This window comes from Bos taurus, chromosome 21, assembly GCF_002263795.3.
Source record: "Bos taurus isolate L1 Dominette 01449 registration number 42190680 breed Hereford chromosome 21, ARS-UCD2.0, whole genome shotgun sequence".
NCBI lineage: Eukaryota > Metazoa > Chordata > Mammalia > Artiodactyla > Bovidae > Bos > Bos taurus.
Genome location: NC_037348.1, coordinates 18,865,591 through 18,886,283, shown reverse-complemented (window position 1 = coordinate 18,886,283; position 20,693 = coordinate 18,865,591). Strand labels below are relative to the sequence as shown.

Sequence of the window (20,693 nt, the reverse complement as noted above, 5' to 3'; positions counted from 1 at the left end):
GAGATTTCATTCATCTCTGTGGTGCATTCCAGAGCCAAGGGAATCAAGAAGGCATTTCTCCTTGATCTGAACTCTCTCTGCTCCCTCCCTTCTCCTCCTACCCCCACCCCTACAGGGCCCATGGGCCAGATGCGATGATCCTTGTGGATGGGCAACCACGCCAGGCGAAAGGCGAGCTGGGGCTCTCCCAGATGCTCCACATCGCCAGTCAGATCGCCTCTGGCATGGTGTACCTGGCCTCCCAGCACTTCGTGCACCGGGACCTCGCCACCAGGAACTGCCTGGTTGGAGCCAACCTGCTGGTGAAGATCGGAGACTTTGGCATGTCCAGAGACGTCTACAGCACCGATTACTACAGGGTAAGGGGGCCTCCCCCAATGCAGCATCCATGGCTCAGCTAGCACCTTGCTCACATGTCTCCGTCATTGTCCATTAACCCTGTTACTCTGGAGCACACGCATACACTCCTGTGCCCAGGTAGACACTTGATGCTTATCTTTTGGCCACGCCTGCATCTCTACATACCTGTCAATTTTTCTCTTGATAGCTTACTCATCCCTTCCACCTGGATAGAAATACGCGACTATATCCTTACATTGCAATGACATATGCACTGTGTTCTTACGTCCATCAGTACTCATTCTTCATGAAAACAGATACCAATATATACATATATATACATATATATGTATATATGTGTCCCCCAATGCACACATGGACAAGCTCAACCTGATGCTACATTTTAACATCTTTCAACGCAGTTCCCTACCCGGCCTCACCCACAGCACATTATTGTTCTTTAACATTATCTGGTGACCATATAGGCTCATTTGCAAAGATAGATCTCAATTAGAAGGCAGAACCCAACATAAAGGATCAAAATGGTTAGTGTGTTGCTGAGCAGAATTATCCAAATGGTATAAGAAAGATGAGTGAAGGAAGTAGGTTCTCATCGCCAACTTTGGAGACAGTTGCAAATGGGCCTTAGGGGAAGCTGTTTGATGGTGAAAGGAAACACCACGTTCAACTTTACTTCAATACACTTTTCTACTTTATATTAATAGGTATCTTACTTTGCACCCCCCACATTTTCCCCCTTAATATTTGAGAATCTTCTTCCCATGGATCATGGAGTGATTCTGACAGTGTTATTATTGCCAGGGAAAGGGCAAGTGGGCATGCATGGCATTTTTTTCCCCCAAGGAGAAATATGGGTGCAGCCTGTATACAGAGATACAATAACTTCTGTATATTGATTAGAGAGGCAGATGCTTCAAGTACATGGGAGATTTACTTTAGGGACTTTGAATGGATGAGGAGTTTGGATGGTGTATAAGGAGAAGGTGGTGCAATGTTTTGGAGGTCAAGAGACAAGGCAGCAATTTCCCTCATCTTCTTTGTATGGAATGAATGATCATATTGTGAATCAAAGGACCCAGCTTTTTGGCCTGAGCAAGGTGGGTCAGGAGCTGGGAGTTTGGGATTGGCATCTTCAAATCAACTCTGTCTGGATGCTTATGATGGCTTTGCCTAAAAAACATTGCCCAGACATTATAATGGATCACTCAAGACACTTTATCTGATTTCTTTTTAACATTTAATTTTGCATTGGGGCATAACCAATGAACAATGTTGTGATAGTTTCAGGTGGACAGCAAAGGGACTCAGCCATATGTGTATATGTATCCATTTTCCCCCAAACTCCCCTCCCATCCAGGCTGCAACATAACATTGAGCGGAGTTCCCTATGCTATACAGTAGGTCCTTGTTGATTATCCATTTCAAATATAGCAGTGAAGACACTTTAATTTAGCCATAACCTGGGGAAAAATGGAATATTTGAGAAACTCCTTTTGTGCCTAAAAATTGACATGTTCACGGTATAACTGAAAGATGGCAGATGATATACAATCATGAGGATATAAAGCAAAGTAGATCGAAGAGTAGGGAAGGTAGAATGTCAGCAGAAAGCTACCTTCTGCTGACAGAAGAAACCCTTCTTCTGTCTAGCCACCTGCCCAGTCTTAGCATCCCTAGATTTGGAAAAAGAAGCATGATGTAGTGGTAGGCACAGACTGATGGGCAGGGCAGACCTGCCAGGAAATATCAAAGTGGAGTCTTTCTTTAGCATCTAGACCAATTTTTTTCCAGTTGTTTCCAAGAGAAGCATTGGTGTGGTTACCAAGGGACCATGGGTCATAGATTTCGTGAGTCTAGCTGGAGCTGGCACCATTTAATTGCCTCTGCACTCTGTGTAATGGGGTTTGCTGGCCTGTCTGGCTGAGCTCAGATTTATGTTGGTGTTGATAAAAGCTAGGGATGGATCATTGTTTTTCTGTGTGAGGCGGATTTTGATTAGACCAATCTTGGGATCTTGGGAAACAGTATCTGAACAACATGTGTGCAACCTCAGCTTTCAAACTTGCTTTAAGAAATGCACTTAATATTTCTCTGTTCTGATTTAAAAGAGAGAGAGAGAGAGAGAGAAAGAAAGAAAAGATCCCATCTCCAAACGATCTTGCTTTACCCTGGCTTAAACAGTTGTGAACTATCTCTCTTTACTCCTGGGAGAGTTACAAGAAGTAAATCTATCTCACTTCTGTGGGCTCTAGGGCAGGTTGGAATTCAAGGAAGGGAGTGAGATGGGAACTGTTCTTATACTAGGCAGCCACAGTTCCCTTTTCACGAGGGCTAAGCCAGGTAAGCAGAGGCCAGCTGGCTTGAAAATGGATGGTCCCAAAGAAATATGAAATTTAAAAAAAGGAGAGCTATTGCAATCAAAGGTCTTCCTCAGTGGTTCCTGTGGGCTAAGGCACTTCAGTTGTGTCCAATTCTTTGAGACCCTGTGGAGCATAGCCCTCCAGGCTCCTCTGTCTATGGGATTTTCCAGACAAGAATACTGGAATGGGTTGCCATCCCCTTCTCCAGGGTATCTTCCCAACCCAGGGATCAAACCCGCATCTCTTATGTCTCCTGCATTGGCAGGCAGATTCTTTACCACTAAAGCTACCTGACAAAGAATCTGCTGGCAATTCAGGAGACTTGGGTTCTATCCCTGGGTTGGGAAGATCCCTTAGGGGAGGAAATGGTGACCCATTCCAGTGTTCTTGCCTAGGAAATCCCATGAACAGAGGAACCTGGTGGGCTACAGTCATGGGGTCCCAAAAGAATCAGACACGACTTAGTGACTAAATAACAACAGCATTGCAGTCAAAACACAGCTTTCCATTAGAGAGCTACATACTCCACTGGTGGTGGGTAGATATTATACTCTCCGTATTCAAAGATCAGCTTGTCATTTCTTCATGTTCAGATGCTCACAATGCTTTAATATGAACACAGCCCCACTCCCACTTCTGTAAAACAAAAGACTTGCCTGAGGTCACATCAGTAATAAACTAGGAAGTCTTATTATTCATACTGGATGACATCGAGGTGACAAAGGAGTTCTGTACTGGATGCAATCTTACCTGTGTTCACAACCTAACACGGCCATTAGCCGCCATGGAACGTCAATGTGTTTTGCTGAAACCTTTATGTAATCGTCCCATTTTTCAAATGAGGACAAACATAGTCTCTCAGTTGAGTTGTTTTTGATGTTCAGCAAGTTAATATGCATAAAGAGCCTGGAATACACTTCTAACTGAAGAAATTATTGTTTGTTTTCCTTAGTTCCCATCACACCCAAGGCAGGAGAACCTCAGGGATAATCTTACTTCCAGGTGTAAGTTTTGGGTCAGAGATAAGGCCCTCCTGACCACTGGAAATTAAACTGGGATAGCACAGCTTCCCTGAAGGAGCAGATCTTTATGTTGACCACGTAGGGAAAATTTCCCTGCCGAGGTTTCAACTTAACCAGAAATCCTGGGTCATCAGTATTTGCCTGTTCTTCTGGTCAGTGTTTATAGGGTCCTGCTCATGAATCTTAGAGCCAAGCTCATGTTCAGGTGATTTATGAAAGATTTTTTTGTTTGTTTGTTTGGTACACCAGCTGAGACTCCAGGGGAACGTGGTGATTTATTAGATAGCAAGAACACTGAAGGACTCTCTCTGCAAGCGGACAGCCAGGACAGGTTTGCACCTCTGGGCTACCGTATGTTACTGAAATCTATTGGGTCTAGGAGTTTGCTGGTTTCTGGTGCCTAACACAGCTTCATGCATGTGTGCTGAGTCGTGTCCTACTGTTTGTGACCCCATGGGCTGCAGCCCACCAGGCTCCTCTGTCCATGGGATTCTCCAGGCAAGAATACTGGAGTGGGTTGCCATTCCGTTCTACAGGGGATCTTCCTGACCCAGGGATGAAACCCGCATCTCTTATATCTCCTGCATCAGCAGGCAGGTTCTTTACCACTAGGTCACCTGGGAAGCCCGCCTTACACAGCTACATGCTTATCACTCTGGTGTGTGCGTATGTTGTGTGTGTGTTTGTATGTGTATATGTGTGCTCCCCTGCCCAGTGTAGATTCCAGGATGTGTTTAGGAGGGCAGAGGAAGTGGAGATAAACTTCTCCTTCTAGTCTTTCCTTTTAAATTTCTTAACACAAAGAGGTGCCATCTGGCTCGTGTACACGTATGAAAGTGATACACAAAGGTGAACTGCCTAATTTCCTGTTATACATTTAGGGAGAGAAAAACAAACAACTCTGCCCCAGAGTGAGTGCCAGAGCGATTTGTTCTGTCTTCTTAAGACTGTGCCCCATGACAGATCGCTTTTCCTTGATGGGTCACTGGCTCAGCCACTTTGGAGATTGCCTTTAAACAGGCTTTGACAAGGGTGGGTTTTGAGTAGCATTATATCTTTCTCAGAGTATCAGACAATACTACAATTTGAGGAGTTAAGTCTGGAGTTAGGAAAGTCCTAGAAGAAGAGGAGGTTGGGGTTTCCAGGAACGAAATATTTTCAGATGTTTTGATTTGGAAGGGAGATGGTATGTTGATACAGGAAGACTGGTGGTGGAGGGGCTTGGTGCTCCAATCTTACGGAACCAGAGGGCCAGGAGAGTGCCTTCCTATTCACTCTGCCATCCTCTGTGCCTGGCATGGGACCTAGAACCTGGCAGACACCCAGTAAAAAGATGAATCAATGCATGGATGACCTCAGAGTGGAAATTCAGAGTGCAGGAAGTGGATGAGGCCAGACCAAGAAGAACCCAAATAGGCATCACTTTTGGGAGGGTCGGGGGGCTTCCATGCTCTGCAGAGCTGAGCGTCAGGATTCAGTCAGCAGGCTCCCCAGTTAATTTTATTTGTTTATTTTTGGCTGTGCTGGGTCTTCATTGCCACATGGGCTTTCTCTTTTGTCGTAAGCCAGGGCTTCTCTCTAATTGCAGTGCATGGGCTTCTCATTGCGGTGGCTTCTCTTGTTGCAGAGCATGCGCTCTAGGGTATGCAGGCTTCAATAGTTGCAACATGTGGACTCAATAGTTTTGACTCATGAGCTCTAAAGCACAGGCTCAGTAGCTGTACATGGGCTTAGTTGTTCTGTGGTATGTGGGATCTTCCCAGATGAGGGATCGAACCGTGTTCCCTGCATTGGCAGGCAGATTGTTAACTATTGGATCACCAGGGAGGTCCTAGGCTCTTCAGATAAGATCTAGAGTAGATTTTATGTATTCCAGCTACACTTAATAGTGACAGAGGTGACAACCAGAATGGTAGCAGCAGGAGATCAGTGGATGAATGACTCTGCCCTTGAATTCCATCTGAATCTCCCACCTCATGCCTCCCAACCCTGTCTCGTAAGCCCTCCCACTCAAACCAGCTAAAGAAGAAGTGCTCATTTTACACGTCCTGATTGTGGAGCTTTGCACTTTCTCACCAGACTCTTAGTGCTATGCCAGGAAAATAAGAGGGTCTTCTAAGACCTTCCAGGTAAGTAAGAGATCAGACATTGTTAGCCTACATTTTATAGCTAAGCCTTGATGAGGGTTGGTGATGTCTTCAAGGCTTTGAGATTCCTCAACAATAAGTCAGTGTTAGAACATTTCTACAGCCTTTGGATGATTAATTCACCATGTGTATTTGCTAAACTTGTCCATGCTGGTTTATTTCCCCTTGTGCCAAATCCCATAGCCATTGAGGAGGTCCATGTGTTAGAGACAGGATTCAGTACAATTCCCTATGTGCAAGGATGAAGAGAACGAAATCTTTATTCCCAAGGGAATTAAATTTTCATAAGGTGGGACTTCCCTGGAGGCCCAGTGGTTAAGACTGCGCTTCCACAGCAGGGGTCTCTGGTTCAATCCCCAGCCCTGGAACTAAGATCCCACATGACACAGAAGTGGGGGGCAAAAAAAAAAAATTTCCTTAGGGAATATAAAACAGGAGGAAAATTTGTAATTCCACCGTAATGCAATAGGATGACCAATTCCAAAAGCCCATCTAATTAGATGGGTGATTTGGATCTTGAGACAGTCAGTGGGTTGAATTTTAGGAGGAATGAAGATGGCTTGGAAATCGGCAAACTGAGAGAGGGATCTAGAACAGTGTATCACTCAACCAGCCAAACCTAAGGTATATGAAAGATACATGGAAGGAAATGTTCGTAAAGGGTGGGACCACGGTGGCAGCTCTTGAAAGGCCAACTGTTCTGACATGGGTAGCTGCAGGACAGTCTTGGGAATTTGTCATCTGTTTTAGTGTAAATGAGGCAACGTGAGGATGAGCCATCAGGCAGTGTCATGTAGGAGAGACCACTGGGACCTGAGGTCACTAAGGTTGGACGTGGCCATGGTCCAGGGAAGAGGCAATAAGGCTATTGGCCATGGCGGTAGCAGTGGAGTATGGAAGAGAAGCCATCGGAATCAGTGGGGCTGAGGAAGGTGAACTCGAGGCCAGGGCCTGGGAACTCAAAGCCTCTTGCTGTTTTGAATCGTAACCTTGAAAAAGAATAACAGTGAAATGAAGGGTCAGGATAGATTTTTAACAAATGCATCTTTTAGGCCACCTAGTCCATTCTGCGTCCCTGGAGTGTTAGAAAAACAGATGAACAAATGCCAAATCATTCAATTTTAAAGAAACATGAAGCTGGAAGCAGCCTTAAATGTCATCTATTTCACCCCTGTGGCCCCAGGCAGAGCAGCTTCAAAATCATCCCCGACAGATGGTTTGTTTGCTCTATTCCCCTGTATCTCCCGGGATTCCACTGGTTCCTCCTTATTCCTTCCAGCTGTGGCAAAAGGAAACTCTCATCGGTGAGAGATTTATCCTTTTCTTTCTAATTTGTAGCACCCTTTAGAAATGGGAAGTTCTCAGTTATGTCTAGCCTCTACCTGCTGCAAAACAAGTTTATCCTGTCCAATATCCTTAGAAGAGATAAACACAGATTATATTCTAAAACAGACATTAGAACAGTCAGGAAAATGCTAAGTAGATGCTTAGTGAGACCAAAATGGCGTGGTATGTCTCATAGGTAATTGGTTGTATTTTATTCATTGGAGGGGAATCAACAGGATATAAATCTTTCCCTCCCTTGACATGCCAAATATATATATATATATATATAATATCCTTTTTCTGAGAGCAGTTTCTAGGAGTCTCCTCAATTTGATTTCATCTCCCGTATTGAAATCTAGCAGTTTTCTTTTGTTGATGACAGTGGTGCAAGCATGGGATGGATGCTATCATAGTCAGCCTGATCTCCATGAGGACAGGTATTGATTAAAAAAAAAAAAAAAGACCAGGGTGAATCCTCATCAGAAAATATCAAGAACTTGAGGCATGTTTGTACAGGAACCCAACCTCAAGGAAGAAGAGAAGGCAGCGGGGTGTTGATTCACTCCATCTCTCTCTCTCCTATGGTTGGCTGGGATGGTAGCCTCTTTGTAACTTGACAGTGGCGAGTATTATAATAGACCCTGTCTAGGTTCCCCAAGTATAAAGGGTTGTTTTTTTAATGGCAAACTGAATATATAACATATAAAGATACATAAATTTCCATACAAATATCTTTTTTACCAGCTGTAATTAAGATATTTGCATGTAAAGAGAACAGTATATTCCCTTGACTTCCTCCTCGTGGGGAATTGTATTTCTCTCCTAATCCTCAAAGCCCAAAACTTTGTGATCTGAGTCTAAACAGGAGGAGGAGAAGGCAGAAGACTGGGTCAACATTACATTTGAAATTCAGAATTTTAAACACAGTTTTTACTCCTGCTTGTTGACTTTTCAGGTTGAGCTAATCCTACAGGGCAAAGCTGAGGTGGGGATGGGGAGAACGTGGCCCAAGAGAAAGTGGGCCAAGGATATACTCAGAATTTAACGCTGCAAGCCAGAGTATTTCCATTATGTAGTGCTGGATGCCAACATTGAAGAGAAGATATTCCTTTGAATCTTGAGTTTCTGCTTATGAACTCCAGAATTTAGGAAATTTTCTTTAATTCTCTAAGCCTTAGATCCTCATCTGAAAAAAATGAAAACAATTTCTTTTGTGTGGATTGAATAAGATAATGTATGTGAATTACCTGTTACCTATTAGGCACTCAGTAGATGATAGTTATTATTCTACGTAAATGAATAAGGTAGAAATTATATACAGATCTTTCTAGACTTACAGTGGGCTTGTGTGTGTGTGTTAGTTGCTCAGTTGTGTCTGATTCTTTTCAACCCTATGGACTGTAGCCCACCAGGTTCCTCTGTCCATGGAATTCTCCAGGCAAGAATACTGGAGTAGATTGCCATTCCCTTCTCCAGGGGATCTTCCCGACCCAGAGATTGAACCCAGGTCTCCTGCATCACAGGTGGAGGCTTTACTGTCTGAGTCACCAGGGACAATGGGCTTACTTCTAACTCACTGTAAATTGAAAATATAAGAAGTCAAAGATGCAGTTAATACACCTAAGCTGCTGAACATCATGGCTTAGCCTAGCCTACTTTAAATGGGCTTGAACACTTACATTACCCTTCAGTGGACAAAATCATCTAACACCAAGTGTATTTATAAAAGAGTGTTGAGTGTCTCATGAAATTTATTGATTACTTAACTGAAAGTGAAAAACAGAAGGGTTGTGTTGGCATAGAATGGTTATAAATGTGTGGGTTGTGACGTCACGGCTGACCGGAAGCTAAGACTCATTGCCACTACCCAGTATCATGAGAGAGTTCCTTGCTGCATATCGCTAGCCCAGGGAAAGATCAAAATTCAAAATTCGATGTATGGTTTCTACTGAATGCATATCATTATCATACTCTGGTAAAGTCAAACTGTTGTAAGTCGAGGATGATCTATATAAGAAACTGCAAATTATTTAAAGGTACAAGCCTAGTATTTCCTATCATGGTCTTTGGTGCTGGATACTAACATTGAAGGGGAGAAGAGCCTACTGAAAAGAACCTGGAGAGATTTAAAAAAAAAAAAAACAACAAACAATCTTCTGGGACTGATTTAAACAATTGGAACTGGTCAGTTGGATGTCCAGGAAGAAAAAGAAAGCACATTTGGGTGGTCGCAGGAAGGGCTTTACCATTTTGGATCTGGTAGCTCCAATAAGGAACTAACTTTTGATAACTGTAACTATGAATTTTGTGGTCAACAAAGACCTGCAGAATTACAGCCCACTCTCCAGGCCTCCTAAGTGTGTGATGCCCCTTGTCACCCCAGAGGAAGATGTTAGGGTCATTGAACCTTGTGGATAGAAACAAGCTGGTTTAAGCCCAGTCCTCCTGCCTTTTTCGCCCTTAACAAGTGCGACTTGATAACCTGTGCATTCATTCCTATGCATAACATGGGATAATGGATATTCAAGAGCTTTGTAAAATCATTGACTTGGGGTGCTGCTGGTTTTATTACCACCATGACAACCACCACTGTTACCACCATCACCACAGTATACCCTGCTTAGTAGATGATTACAGGCACTCTGAAAAAAAGTTCAACATCCCAAACTTGATTGGCAGTGGTCATCAAAATGCCATCTCTTTCCCTTTGCCAAACACCATGACAACCTCTCTTCCATTGAGTCATGCTCTCTAACCTCTATAGCCAGGATGGACCTTTGAGTTGCAGCCTGGTTTGTCCTTGAAATTGGTCATTTCCTTACTCAATGGGTCAATCCCCAACTTCTTGACCTTTGTGTTTATTTAGTCATGTCCTTGAGTCTTTCAGGTACATGCATATCCTGTAGCTCTCTGCAGCAGAAATTCCCTTGAAGGCAAAGGAACCCACTCCGTTTTTATCACAGAGATGTTGCACATAAAAATACTTAATAAAAGTGCTTAATTAAAAAATACGTAGCCATATGTCAAGTGTTTATAATGAGTAAGGAATAACATCCAAAGTACTTTCAAGTGTACCCTATAGTCCCCACTTGCCAGGGAGATCAAAGTAGTCAATCCTAAAGGAAATCAACCCTGAATATTCATCGGAAGGCCTGATGTTGGAGCTGAAACTCTAATAGTTTGGCCACCTGATGTGAAGAGCTGACTCATTGGAAAAGACCTTGATGCTGGGAGGGACTGAAGGCAAGAGGAGAAGAGGATGACAGGATGAGCTGGTTGGATGGCATCACTGACTCAATGGACATGAGTCTGAGCAAACTCTGGGAGATGGTGAAGGACAGGGAAGCCTGGCATGCTGCAGTTCTTGGGGTCACAAAGAGTTGATTGCAACTTAGCGGTTGAACAACAACAGCAACAATAACAGAGTCTGAAAGATGTAATAACATCACCTAAGAAAAAGTCAGCAGGATCTGATTCCCTACCAAAGGCCCAAACAATCTGCTTCTCAGTGAGAAGGCCTGAGAGAATGTCTCACAATAATTAAAACACCCACGAGACTGGAGTTAGCACCAGGAGGACAATTTATTAATGCTCACAGGGGACTGGATTATTAAAAGGCTCTGTGATCAAAGCATCACTCCCAGTAAGCCAGCCTGTGTGGGAAGCCTGACCACACTGAGAAGGTTGCTTAAGGAGGAAGAAGTCAGAGCAAGGACATCAGATGTATCAAATGGTCGATGGCATCCAGCCAAAAAATACTGATATGTCTCTACTAATCTGAGAGCAAGGAATTCTTGCCTTCCCAGTCTTCTGCCTAAATCCTCCTCTCTCCCATGACTGAAGCCAGGAGAGGATGAACATTGCCACCATCTGATTCCATGACCTTTGCAGGTCTCTATGATCATATTCTTTTATTATCTGCATCCATCAATTTACAAATGAGCCGTGATGGCCTAGAAGGCACTCAGGCTTTTTCGGACAGACTTGGATGTAAATTCATGTTTTCATCCATTTTATGCTGATCTTAAGGAGATTAATTGCCTTGTCTTTATTTCCAAATACTTGGGAGGGGTCACTTTATGGTCAAAGTACCTCATGCTTTCCATGTCACTGAATGTCCTTTATCCCTAAAAAATGACTCCTTTTGTTGCTTTTAAATCTGATTGCCTTGGTACCAAGTATTCTATGCCCCAGAGTGGAAAGTAGGTCTCAGGTAGCAGTTCTGATGACCAGTAGTGGTTGCTCGCAGTAGAGTGATGAGAAGAGCTTGGTGACTGTATCTACAGTCAGTGAAAAAGCATGTGGGGTCAGCGGACGATGTCTACCATGAGCATAGGAAAGCGGATGCTGGCACTTGGGTTGTAGAGTTGCAGTCCTGAACTATTCTAACCCAATTTATGCTCTCAGTTCAAAGACTCTACTGGACCCTTTTAGTCATGCTCTAACCTTAGCTTCTCACCACTGGAAGTAGTAGAATCAGGCAGAGATGTGACTTTATTGAATGCACTGCTCTTAAAGATCATGTACAAAGGAAGGGCTTTGCCAGGTGGGCCTTCATTACTGGGGCTAACAGGTTTATTTGCCCACGTTCACATCAATGGAACTAGTAACCCAGTACTCTAAATTACCTTCCACTAGCCTTTTTCACACACTTTACTTAAGCATTCAGTTGTTTCTATTGTTTTAGAACCTTTCTTGCTTAGTCACTTCAGTCATATCTGACTCTCTGCAACCCTACGGACCATGGTCTGCAAGGCTCCTCTGTCCATGGGATTCTTCAGGCAAGAATATTGGAGTGGGTGGCCATTTTCTTCTCCATTTATAACCTTATGTACAGAAAAAATGCCTAGTTCTTCATAGATCTGTTCCCTGTCCCACTCTGCCAAAGCTTTATATGGCCTAGATACAACTCTCCCTTCCAGTTTGTCATCTAGAGCTTTTATCAACACACTAGTAATGACTTGAAACATATTTTTAATTTCTTAGAGAGTTGAATAACTCAAGACTTGGATTTGCTGCTAGAGTCCTGCCCTCAAACCCATGCTGATCCAATTTTCAGCATTCTTTAAGTGCAGTCGTTCTATGGTTAGGACTCTTACCCAGTCAGACTCTTCTGCTACACCTATTAACCTCCTAAGTATTTTGTGACAGTCTTTGATAAATACCATGAAATGTGGGTAAGCAATCTATACTGGCAAACTCATGAAATTCTGGCTAGATGTCCACTTGGAGGTCGTATTATAAAACCCACTTATTTAACACATGGAGACACTGAAGTCCAGAGAAAGAGCCAGTGTTTCTCAAGTTCATGCATCAGTTTGGAGATAGAGTTAAAACAAGAAAATTTTTCTCCCATCTCACAGGTCCAGTGCTTCTCTTTGATCATCATCAAAGGACTTTGAGGTTGACCAGGCTAGTATTATTATTCCCACTTACAGATCTTTAGACAGAGAATCAGAGAGATTAGTTGGTGTTGCTCAGATTGCACAAAAAGTAGGGTAGGGCAGAGTTGGGTTCTGTGTTCTGATTCCTAAGTAAAGCTTTATAAAGAATGTGAGTCATGGGATTCCATGGTGGTCCAGTGGTTAAGACTTTGCCTTCCAGGGCAGGAGGTGTGGGTTTGATCCCTGGTTGGGGATCTAAGACCCCACAAGTTGAGGTTGTTGTTTAGTCACTAAGTTGTGTTGGACTCCTTTGCCACCCCATGGCCCCATGGACTATAACCCTCCAGGCTTGTCTGTCCATGGGATTTCCCAGGCAAGGATACTGGAGTGGGTTGCCATTTCCTTCTCCAGGGGATCGTCCCAACCCAGGGATCGAACCCATGTCTCCTGAATTGCAGGAGGATTCTTTACCACTGACCCACCAGGGAGGCCCAAGATCTCACATGCTTTGCAGCCAAAAAACCAAAACATAAGACAGAAGAAATATTGTAACAAATTCAATAACAACTTTAAAATGATCCACATCAAAAAATCTTTTTAAAATAGCTATATCCCTTCAAAAAATAGAATCAAGAATATGAGGCTATTTGTGAATAGACATTTGAAATGATCTACCAGCAGAGTACAGTATCCATCAGCTTAGGTAGTTTAAATTTAGAAGTGTGAACCTACAAGAAGCTAGTGTCATGATTTTTTTTTCTTTTTTCTAGGAGGGCTTTGTGACAAAGATGAAAAGAAGGTAAACAATTGGGGTGACTCAGGGCTGGCCCATCCAGCAAATGAGGAGACCCTAATTCAGGGAGTTTGGGGTCTCCAAGCAGGTAATAAAGCAAGCAGTAGCAAGGTGTTTCTAGCCACGTGTAGTCCCCAGATTATAACAGATTCAGTGAAGCTGGAGAGTAAGAAAAGGATGCCAGGAACAGAGGAGATGGTGATTGGAAATGAAGAATGCTGGCCTAGTACCTCTAAATGTGTTGCAGGAAGTGACTTTTTATATGTTTATTGTGAAAATGTATTCTCAAAACATCTGTTGACATGCATTTGTTTTTAGTAGCTTGAGATTTCTTTCCTTTTTGTTTTTTAATTTATTTTTGGCAGTGTTGGGTGTTTGTCGCTGTGCACGGGCTTTTCTCTAGCAGAGGCGGGCAAGGGCTTCTCTCTAGTTGTGTTGTGCAGGCTTCTCACCGCAGTGGCTTCTCTTGTTGCAGAGCATGGGCTCCAGGGCGCTCGAGCCTCAGGAGTTGCAGCTCTCTGGCTCTGGAGCACAGGCTCAATAGTTGTGACACAGGAGCTCAGTTACCCTGCAGCACGTGGGATCCTTGTTCCTGGACCAGGTATCGAACCTGTGTCCCCTGCATTGGCAGGCTGACTCCCAACCTCTGGACTGCCAGGGAAGTCCCACTTGGCATGTATGAAAGGGCAGTATCCATGCCTTATTCCACCAGTCACGTATCCTTTGCTTAACGCCATACCTGGTATAGGGTAAGCATTCCATAAATGCCTGTTAAGTGAAATAAACACGGAGACAAGTCTATCTCTTGGTGAATGGCTGGTCTGGGTGGTGCTCCAGGGCACTGCAGTTTGGGACAATCAGAAATCACAAAACCAGGTTTCATCACATTCAAAGTCCTCGGGGACTGTCCTCCGTCTGTCTGACTTGGTGAATAGGCTGGGCCACACAGTCCTTTACCCACAGTGGGTCAGGATTAGAAGACTCTTGGGTGCTGGAGCTCAGTGCCACAGACAGTGTCCCTTCCTACGTGGAAATAACGGACCACCGTGGAAGACTGTGTATTCTCCACCCCCGGTGATTTTCCAGAAAATCCAAATAACCACCTTTTAGGGATGCTGTAGAGACACATACCAGATGACCTCAAAGTTTTGCTTTTTCCCAATTCTCAGATCCTAAGAGTCAACTTAGTGATGAAAGGTGCTTAGACAGGTGCGAAGTGGCAGAGTAATTTAAGAAATTATGATTATGTTCCTGCATGGAACTGTGTCAAGTATGTATTTTTGTGATGCTATGAAGTATTAGGCCAGATTCACCCTCTCCCTATCAACAGAGTCACACGTCTGCATTCCTTCTCACTTCCCTCACACCTCACCATCTGTCACCTGCCCGATCTCTAGCCCACCTCTTGCTGTGACTGTTTGTCTCGCTCAATCTTGAAGTCTTTCTCCCTTTTTTCTATTCTAAAATCCATGATCTCTTCTACCTGAAAGAAAACTCTTCATTTGAACTTTCTGCCACCTCTAAATTTCATTTGTCTCCTCAACTACTAAGATAGTCATGTTTGTCTTCTGTCTTAAATTTGTAACAATATTTATTAATTTGGCTGTGTTGGGTCTTAGTTGTGACACACGGGGCCTTTATTGTGTCATGCAGAATCTTTCCTTGCAGCACACAAGAGCACAGGGGCTCTCTGGTTGACGTATGTGGGCTCCAGAGTATGAGGGCTCAGTAGTTGTGGTGGGGTTAGTTGCCTCATGGCATGTAGGATCCTAGCTCCCCGACCAGGGATAGAAGCCGAGTCTCCTGCATTGCAAGGCAGACTCTTAACCACTGGACCACCAGGAAAGTCCCTTCTGTCTTATTTTTAAGCTTTTGATCTTACCCCTTCCTTGACTCTGCATTCTGGGGGTCACTAATTATCTTACCATGCCCAAATTCAAATGTCTTTGCTCTAAAAAGTCAAATCCTTTTTTGAACTAACTGTTGAATGATATTATCAATAACTGCACCATTCCTTGTCCCACATCTCCAGTCCCCCACTGCTTAACATCCTTGTTCAATGCCTTACTGATGCCTCAATCCACAAGCTACATCCCTGTCTCTCTTTTTCGATGTGGATAATTTTTAAAGTCTTTATTGAATTTGTTACAATATTACTTCTGTTTTATGGTTTTTGTTTTTTTTGGCTTCCATACATGTAGGATCTTACCTCCCCTACCAGGGATCAAACCCACACCCCCTGCTTTGGAAGCCAAAGTCTTAACCACTGGACCAGAAGGGAAGTCCCTCTACTCACCTTTTCTGACCATTCTTTGCCTCTTCCATTGGTTTCTCTCCTCATTGGAAGTTCTGGTGCCACCATTTTAGACATCTACTTTGGAATATTCATGCACTTCCATGGTTGTAAACTTCTTGCCTTATGCAAAAGCTGTTTGAATTTGCATTTTTATTTTACTTTTTGGCCACATGACGTGGCTTGAGGGATCTAGTTCCCCAACCTAGGATTGAACTTACACCCCCTGCAGTGGAAGCATGGAGTCTCAACCACTGGGCCACCAGGGAAGTCCTTGAATTTACATTTTCGGCTCCTACCTCTTTTCTCTTTGCTTAGTCTGTAAATCTTCCCTGGAGAGTTCATAGGTGATTGAACCTTGTTGGAGATAAAGCTCACTTTGGTGACCTCCTACTTCCTCAGCAGTCTGTTGGCATGAACAAAAACTCTTTTGAGAGCTTCCCAAAAGGGGAGTCATTTTAAAAATTGTCTCTTCATCACTGGTACCTAAGTCTTCACCAAATCCTTCTGTCTTCATAGCACCCAGTATCACTGTTCTTTGAATGTTGGCAAGAACAATCCTCATTCACACCCTCATCAGATCAGCTCTTGGATCAGCACATGCACTTTCAACCTTAAAGCCCCCCAATCCTTACTTCTCAAACTTTTCATCATTCTAACTGATTATTGAAAGCCTGGGGGAAATATTCATGTCTCAAAAATATACATATCTCACGCTGCACTCTGCCAGACTCCTTCCTGTCCCCTCCCACCAGAAGCTACCTCAGTGGGACACCCAGCCAGCCTGACCCCCATTCCACAGTGACATTTGCTAAGTCCTATTGTTGCATGAGGACTTCTGCATCAGTTTGCAAGGGCTGCCATGACAGAGTTCCACAGAAGTCCAAGATCAGGTATTATAGCATTGGTTTCTCCTGGACCTCTCTCCTTGTAGATGCCTGTCTCCCTGTATCTTCACATTGTCTTCCCTCTGTACATGTCTCTGTGCAAATATTCTCTTCTTCTAGAGACCCAAGTTATATCGGATCAGAGTCCACCCTAATGACTTCATTTAACCTTAATTACCTCTTTAAGACCCTATCTCCACTCTAGTCACATTCTGGGGTATTGGGGATTGGGACATAAAAATTTTATTGGGGGACAGAATTCAGCCTATTATATCTTCTCTTCCCAACTTCCCACGGGCTCTTTTTCTCATCTCCCCCTTTGTTTTTTCTCTCTGTCTGTTTCTTGCTGCCAACAAACCCCAGCAGTGCCCTCTCATTGCCTTCACAGGATGGTCTCCTTGGCATGGCCCCATTGGTTTGCTCACACAGATGTGTTGCTTCATGAATGTGCTTCTTCTTTGGGTCATTCCTGTGCTTCTCTGCCTCTGGTTTGACTGAGGGCAGGGACTGTGTGTCGTGTGTTCTGTCCAAAGATCTTGATTTGGGAGGTACTTGAGAAATGGCATCGCTAAGTCATCGTACATCCCTTCTCTAAGGCAGCCTGACACTCACCCCCTCCTCTGACTTCTCAAGAGGCTTTTTGGGAGAAATGGGTTTTTCCCAAGTGGTAATAGGGAAGATAAATGGTGATTTTGCTGACAGCAAAGAGAAGGAGAGTTGAGACTCTACATAGATGACATTCTGCTAGCTCATCATGGAAAACAGGGAAGGTATCTGGGAGAGAAACTCCTAAAAGCAGAGATGAGTTTATTGATTTTTCTGCTGAAGAAAAATATTTCTTAGAAGCGTTGGAGAAGGTGCCATTTCTTGACCTAAAGGGAGAAAAATTCTAGGATAAGATCTATTTCCTTTCAGAGCCTCAATGAACTGGGAGGCTTACCCAGTCAAAAGTAGAACTGTTGGTGGGAAACCAGCTAGATCTTGGTGGCTCACAAAGGAAGAAGATGGGTGCCATGTCCTAGGAGTGGTGTGATGGGGTGTCTGCCTAGCCATGGACCCCTGAGCTGATGCAGTTAGCCCTTCTCTCCAGTAACATGGGAGCAGTGTTTGGAAGCCATGGCCGAGAAAGTCACAACATCCAGTTAAAGATACACCCACCTCCCTTCTCCTCCCTGCTTTCATCTCTTCATGCTTTCTTCCTGTACCTTCATCCCTTTCTTCTCTCTTCCCCTGCCCTCCTGTCTCCCCAATTCACTGTCAGGAAGGGCCATGCCAGAAGGGCCCGCCCAGCGTGTCATGGCAGCGGCAGAGGCTAGAAGCATCGGCAGCTTCCACAGTGAGTCTGGATTTCATTTCTGGGGTCAGGGGCTGGGCAGTCCACACACACTGACAGCTTGCAGACTTTGGAGAGGAACTTCCATGGGCTATGGCTGCTCTCCACCTCTCTTGCCCTGCTTCCCATTCCGGGGACACCGTTGACTATTCATGGAAGTCTCCTGCCAAAGCCATGATGTTGATGTGCTTCAGATGTCTCATGGGCAGAAAGCATGGAGGGGGTGGGGGGGCCATGATCTGCTGAAATGAGGTGCACATTTGGGAAAGCCCCCGGAGATCGAGTGGCTCCCAGGGGTTCTGTCCTGCCCTGCGCGTGTGGTAGAGGCTGGAGGCTCTGCATGGACAGTGGTTTGGCTGCTTTCTTGCATTTCAGGAAGTGTGACCTTGAGTTTTGAAAACACATTGGGTGCCTATGTTCCATAAGAGACACACTTGAAGGAACTAAGGGTAACACATAGGCTCAAGTGACTGAAAAACTGGAGGTCTCCCAGTTGACTTAAGGCTTCCCTGGTTACTCAGACGGTAAAGAACTTGCCTGCAGTGTGGGAGACCCGGGTTTGATCCCTGGGTCAGGATGATTCCCTGGAGAAAGGAATGGCTACTGACTCCGGTATTCTTGCCTGAAGAATTCCATAGACAGAGGAGCCTGGTGGGCTACAGTCCATGGGATTGCAAAGAGTCATTCATGACTGAGCAACTAACACTTTCACTTTTACTATCCCCATTGACTTCAGATGAAGCTTAGTCTAAGAAATGTGATGTTCAGGATAGTTAATACAGAGCTCCATGACAAGTCACATGCCTGAGTACTGGAAGGAAAGTCTTTCCCCATCCCCGTTTTCATTTCTACCGTAATTTCTGAAATACAGATGGACACACTGCAGTGCTGGTCAAAGTTGTGTCTGTCTTGCCTGGATCATCAGACGGAAGGAGATGGCTTCCTTCCGCTTTTTGCCCAAGGGCTGTTTCCTTCTGTTTGGGGAATGATCCACTTGTGAAAATAGACCCACAAAATTTACCCACCCAACCTTGAAAACATGAGTTTGAGCAACCTCCAGGAGATAGTGAAGGACAGGAAAGCCTGCGTGCTGCAGCCCCTGGGGTCGCTAATTCAGATACAACTGAGAGACTGAACAGCCACCACCAGACCTTAAAAATCCCACCCAGATTAGGAAGAGAGAAGTCCTTTTTGCCATCTCGAAATGCTGCTTCCAAGTGCTGACTGGGTGTGTTGCAGTTCAGTTTGATGTGAGCAGCCTCTACTTTCTATTATGTGACATTATTCTGATGTCAGTCTTATGGGCAGGTGCTTGGGAATGCTTTTACAGTTCCATTCATTTCTCTCATGATTTGGTTAGGGAGGTAAATTAAGCATAGCCTCCCAGGTTCTCTCAGGATCTCATTTTTATAGGTATCTGTTCTTAGCACTGTTACAAATAAAGGCATTAACTTTAAGAATAGCTGTGTAGGGCTTGAGTTTATCAGAACATGTTTGCCAGTCTTATTGGAATGTTGAAAGAAGGATAATTATAAGAGATTAATCACTTTTTTTCCTCATGCTTTTACAAAAAATCATATGCATTTCATTCACATCAGAGTAAAACTCTTGGTGTCAAGAGTTGATAGGTTTAATTAAAGTATCATACTGGTCAAATTTGTTAATTAAGTTCAACAAATATTTATTATTAATCAAACTATGTGTATCTGATGGTCTAAATGAGGACATCTCAGAGGCTGAAAAGAGAAGCTACTAATAATAAAGCAGAAATCAGAGGCATAAATTGGGATCTTGCCTGAGAAATTGGGACATAGGGCAACTCTATTTATGTATTGTGAACTGTTCTGGGCACTAGGGATACAATTGTGAATAAAACAGACAAAAATCTCTGACCTTAATAAGTGAGATAGAAAATTAAGATAAAGTAAAATATTAATATATTGAAGTTTGAGAATAATAGATCCTTAGAAGAAAAATAAAATAGAGAAGAGAGAAATAAATGCTTGGTGGTGGTAATGGAGATGGTGGTGGGGATGGTGTGTGTGTGTGTGTGTGTGTGTGTGTGTGTGTGTACAATTTTAGATAGGGAGGTCAAAGCAATTGAATTCCCTAAAGACCTTAGTGCATTTTAGTTTATTTAGGTTTTTTTAAATTTAGCCTAGGAGGGATTTAATGGCTTGGCTAAAATTTTTCTGAAACAAGTGAGATCTGGACATTTTGAATCCACAGCAAGAAAATACTTCAGAATGACCCATAAAAAATGGAGGAGGCAGAATCAGGGGTGGTTATGGCATTGGAAGCATACCTGGTCTGTTTGATAGGCTTCATTTTCAACCATCATCAGAAAGTGAATAAGCTGTGGCTTTAACCACCCGGGAAACATCTTTGTAGAAAGTCCTTCCATCTTTGCCTTGTTGGCCATTTAGGATAGTTCAAGGCTTTTCTTCTTCCATGTGGTGGCCTTGGGGGTGGTACAGGATGGCATTACACTTACTGAGCACCTACATGGCCAGGTACTTGGCTAAAGGCTCTGAATACATTTATTTAATCTATGCTTCCCACGTGGCTCAGTGGTGAAGAATCTGACTGCAACACAGGAGACGCAAGTTCGATTCCTGGGTTGGAAACATCCCCCAGAGGAGAAAGGGGCAACCCACTGCAGTGTTCTTGCCTGGAAAATCCCATGGACAGAGGCCAGGCAGTCTGTGAGGTCACAAAGAGTCAGACATGACTTGGCGACTAAACATATAATCTATACTGTTCCCTTGAAGAAGTTATCATAGTCTTA

General features: G+C 43.8%; 1 protein-coding gene across 11 annotated transcripts in view; it reads left to right on the top strand.

The window, feature by feature from the left end:
• The window catches only part of NTRK3 (neurotrophic receptor tyrosine kinase 3), a 439,365-nt gene that overhangs the window by 373,944 nt on the left and 44,728 nt on the right, over positions 1-20,693 (top strand). For 6 of the 11 annotated variants that reach the window (XM_059879136.1, XM_059879141.1, XM_059879137.1 and 3 more), the window contains 2 exons: positions 116-359; positions 17,834-17,908. In XM_059879136.1, the coding sequence (XP_059735119.1) occupies positions 116-359; positions 17,834-17,908 (319 nt within the window). 11 annotated transcript variants of the gene reach the window in all.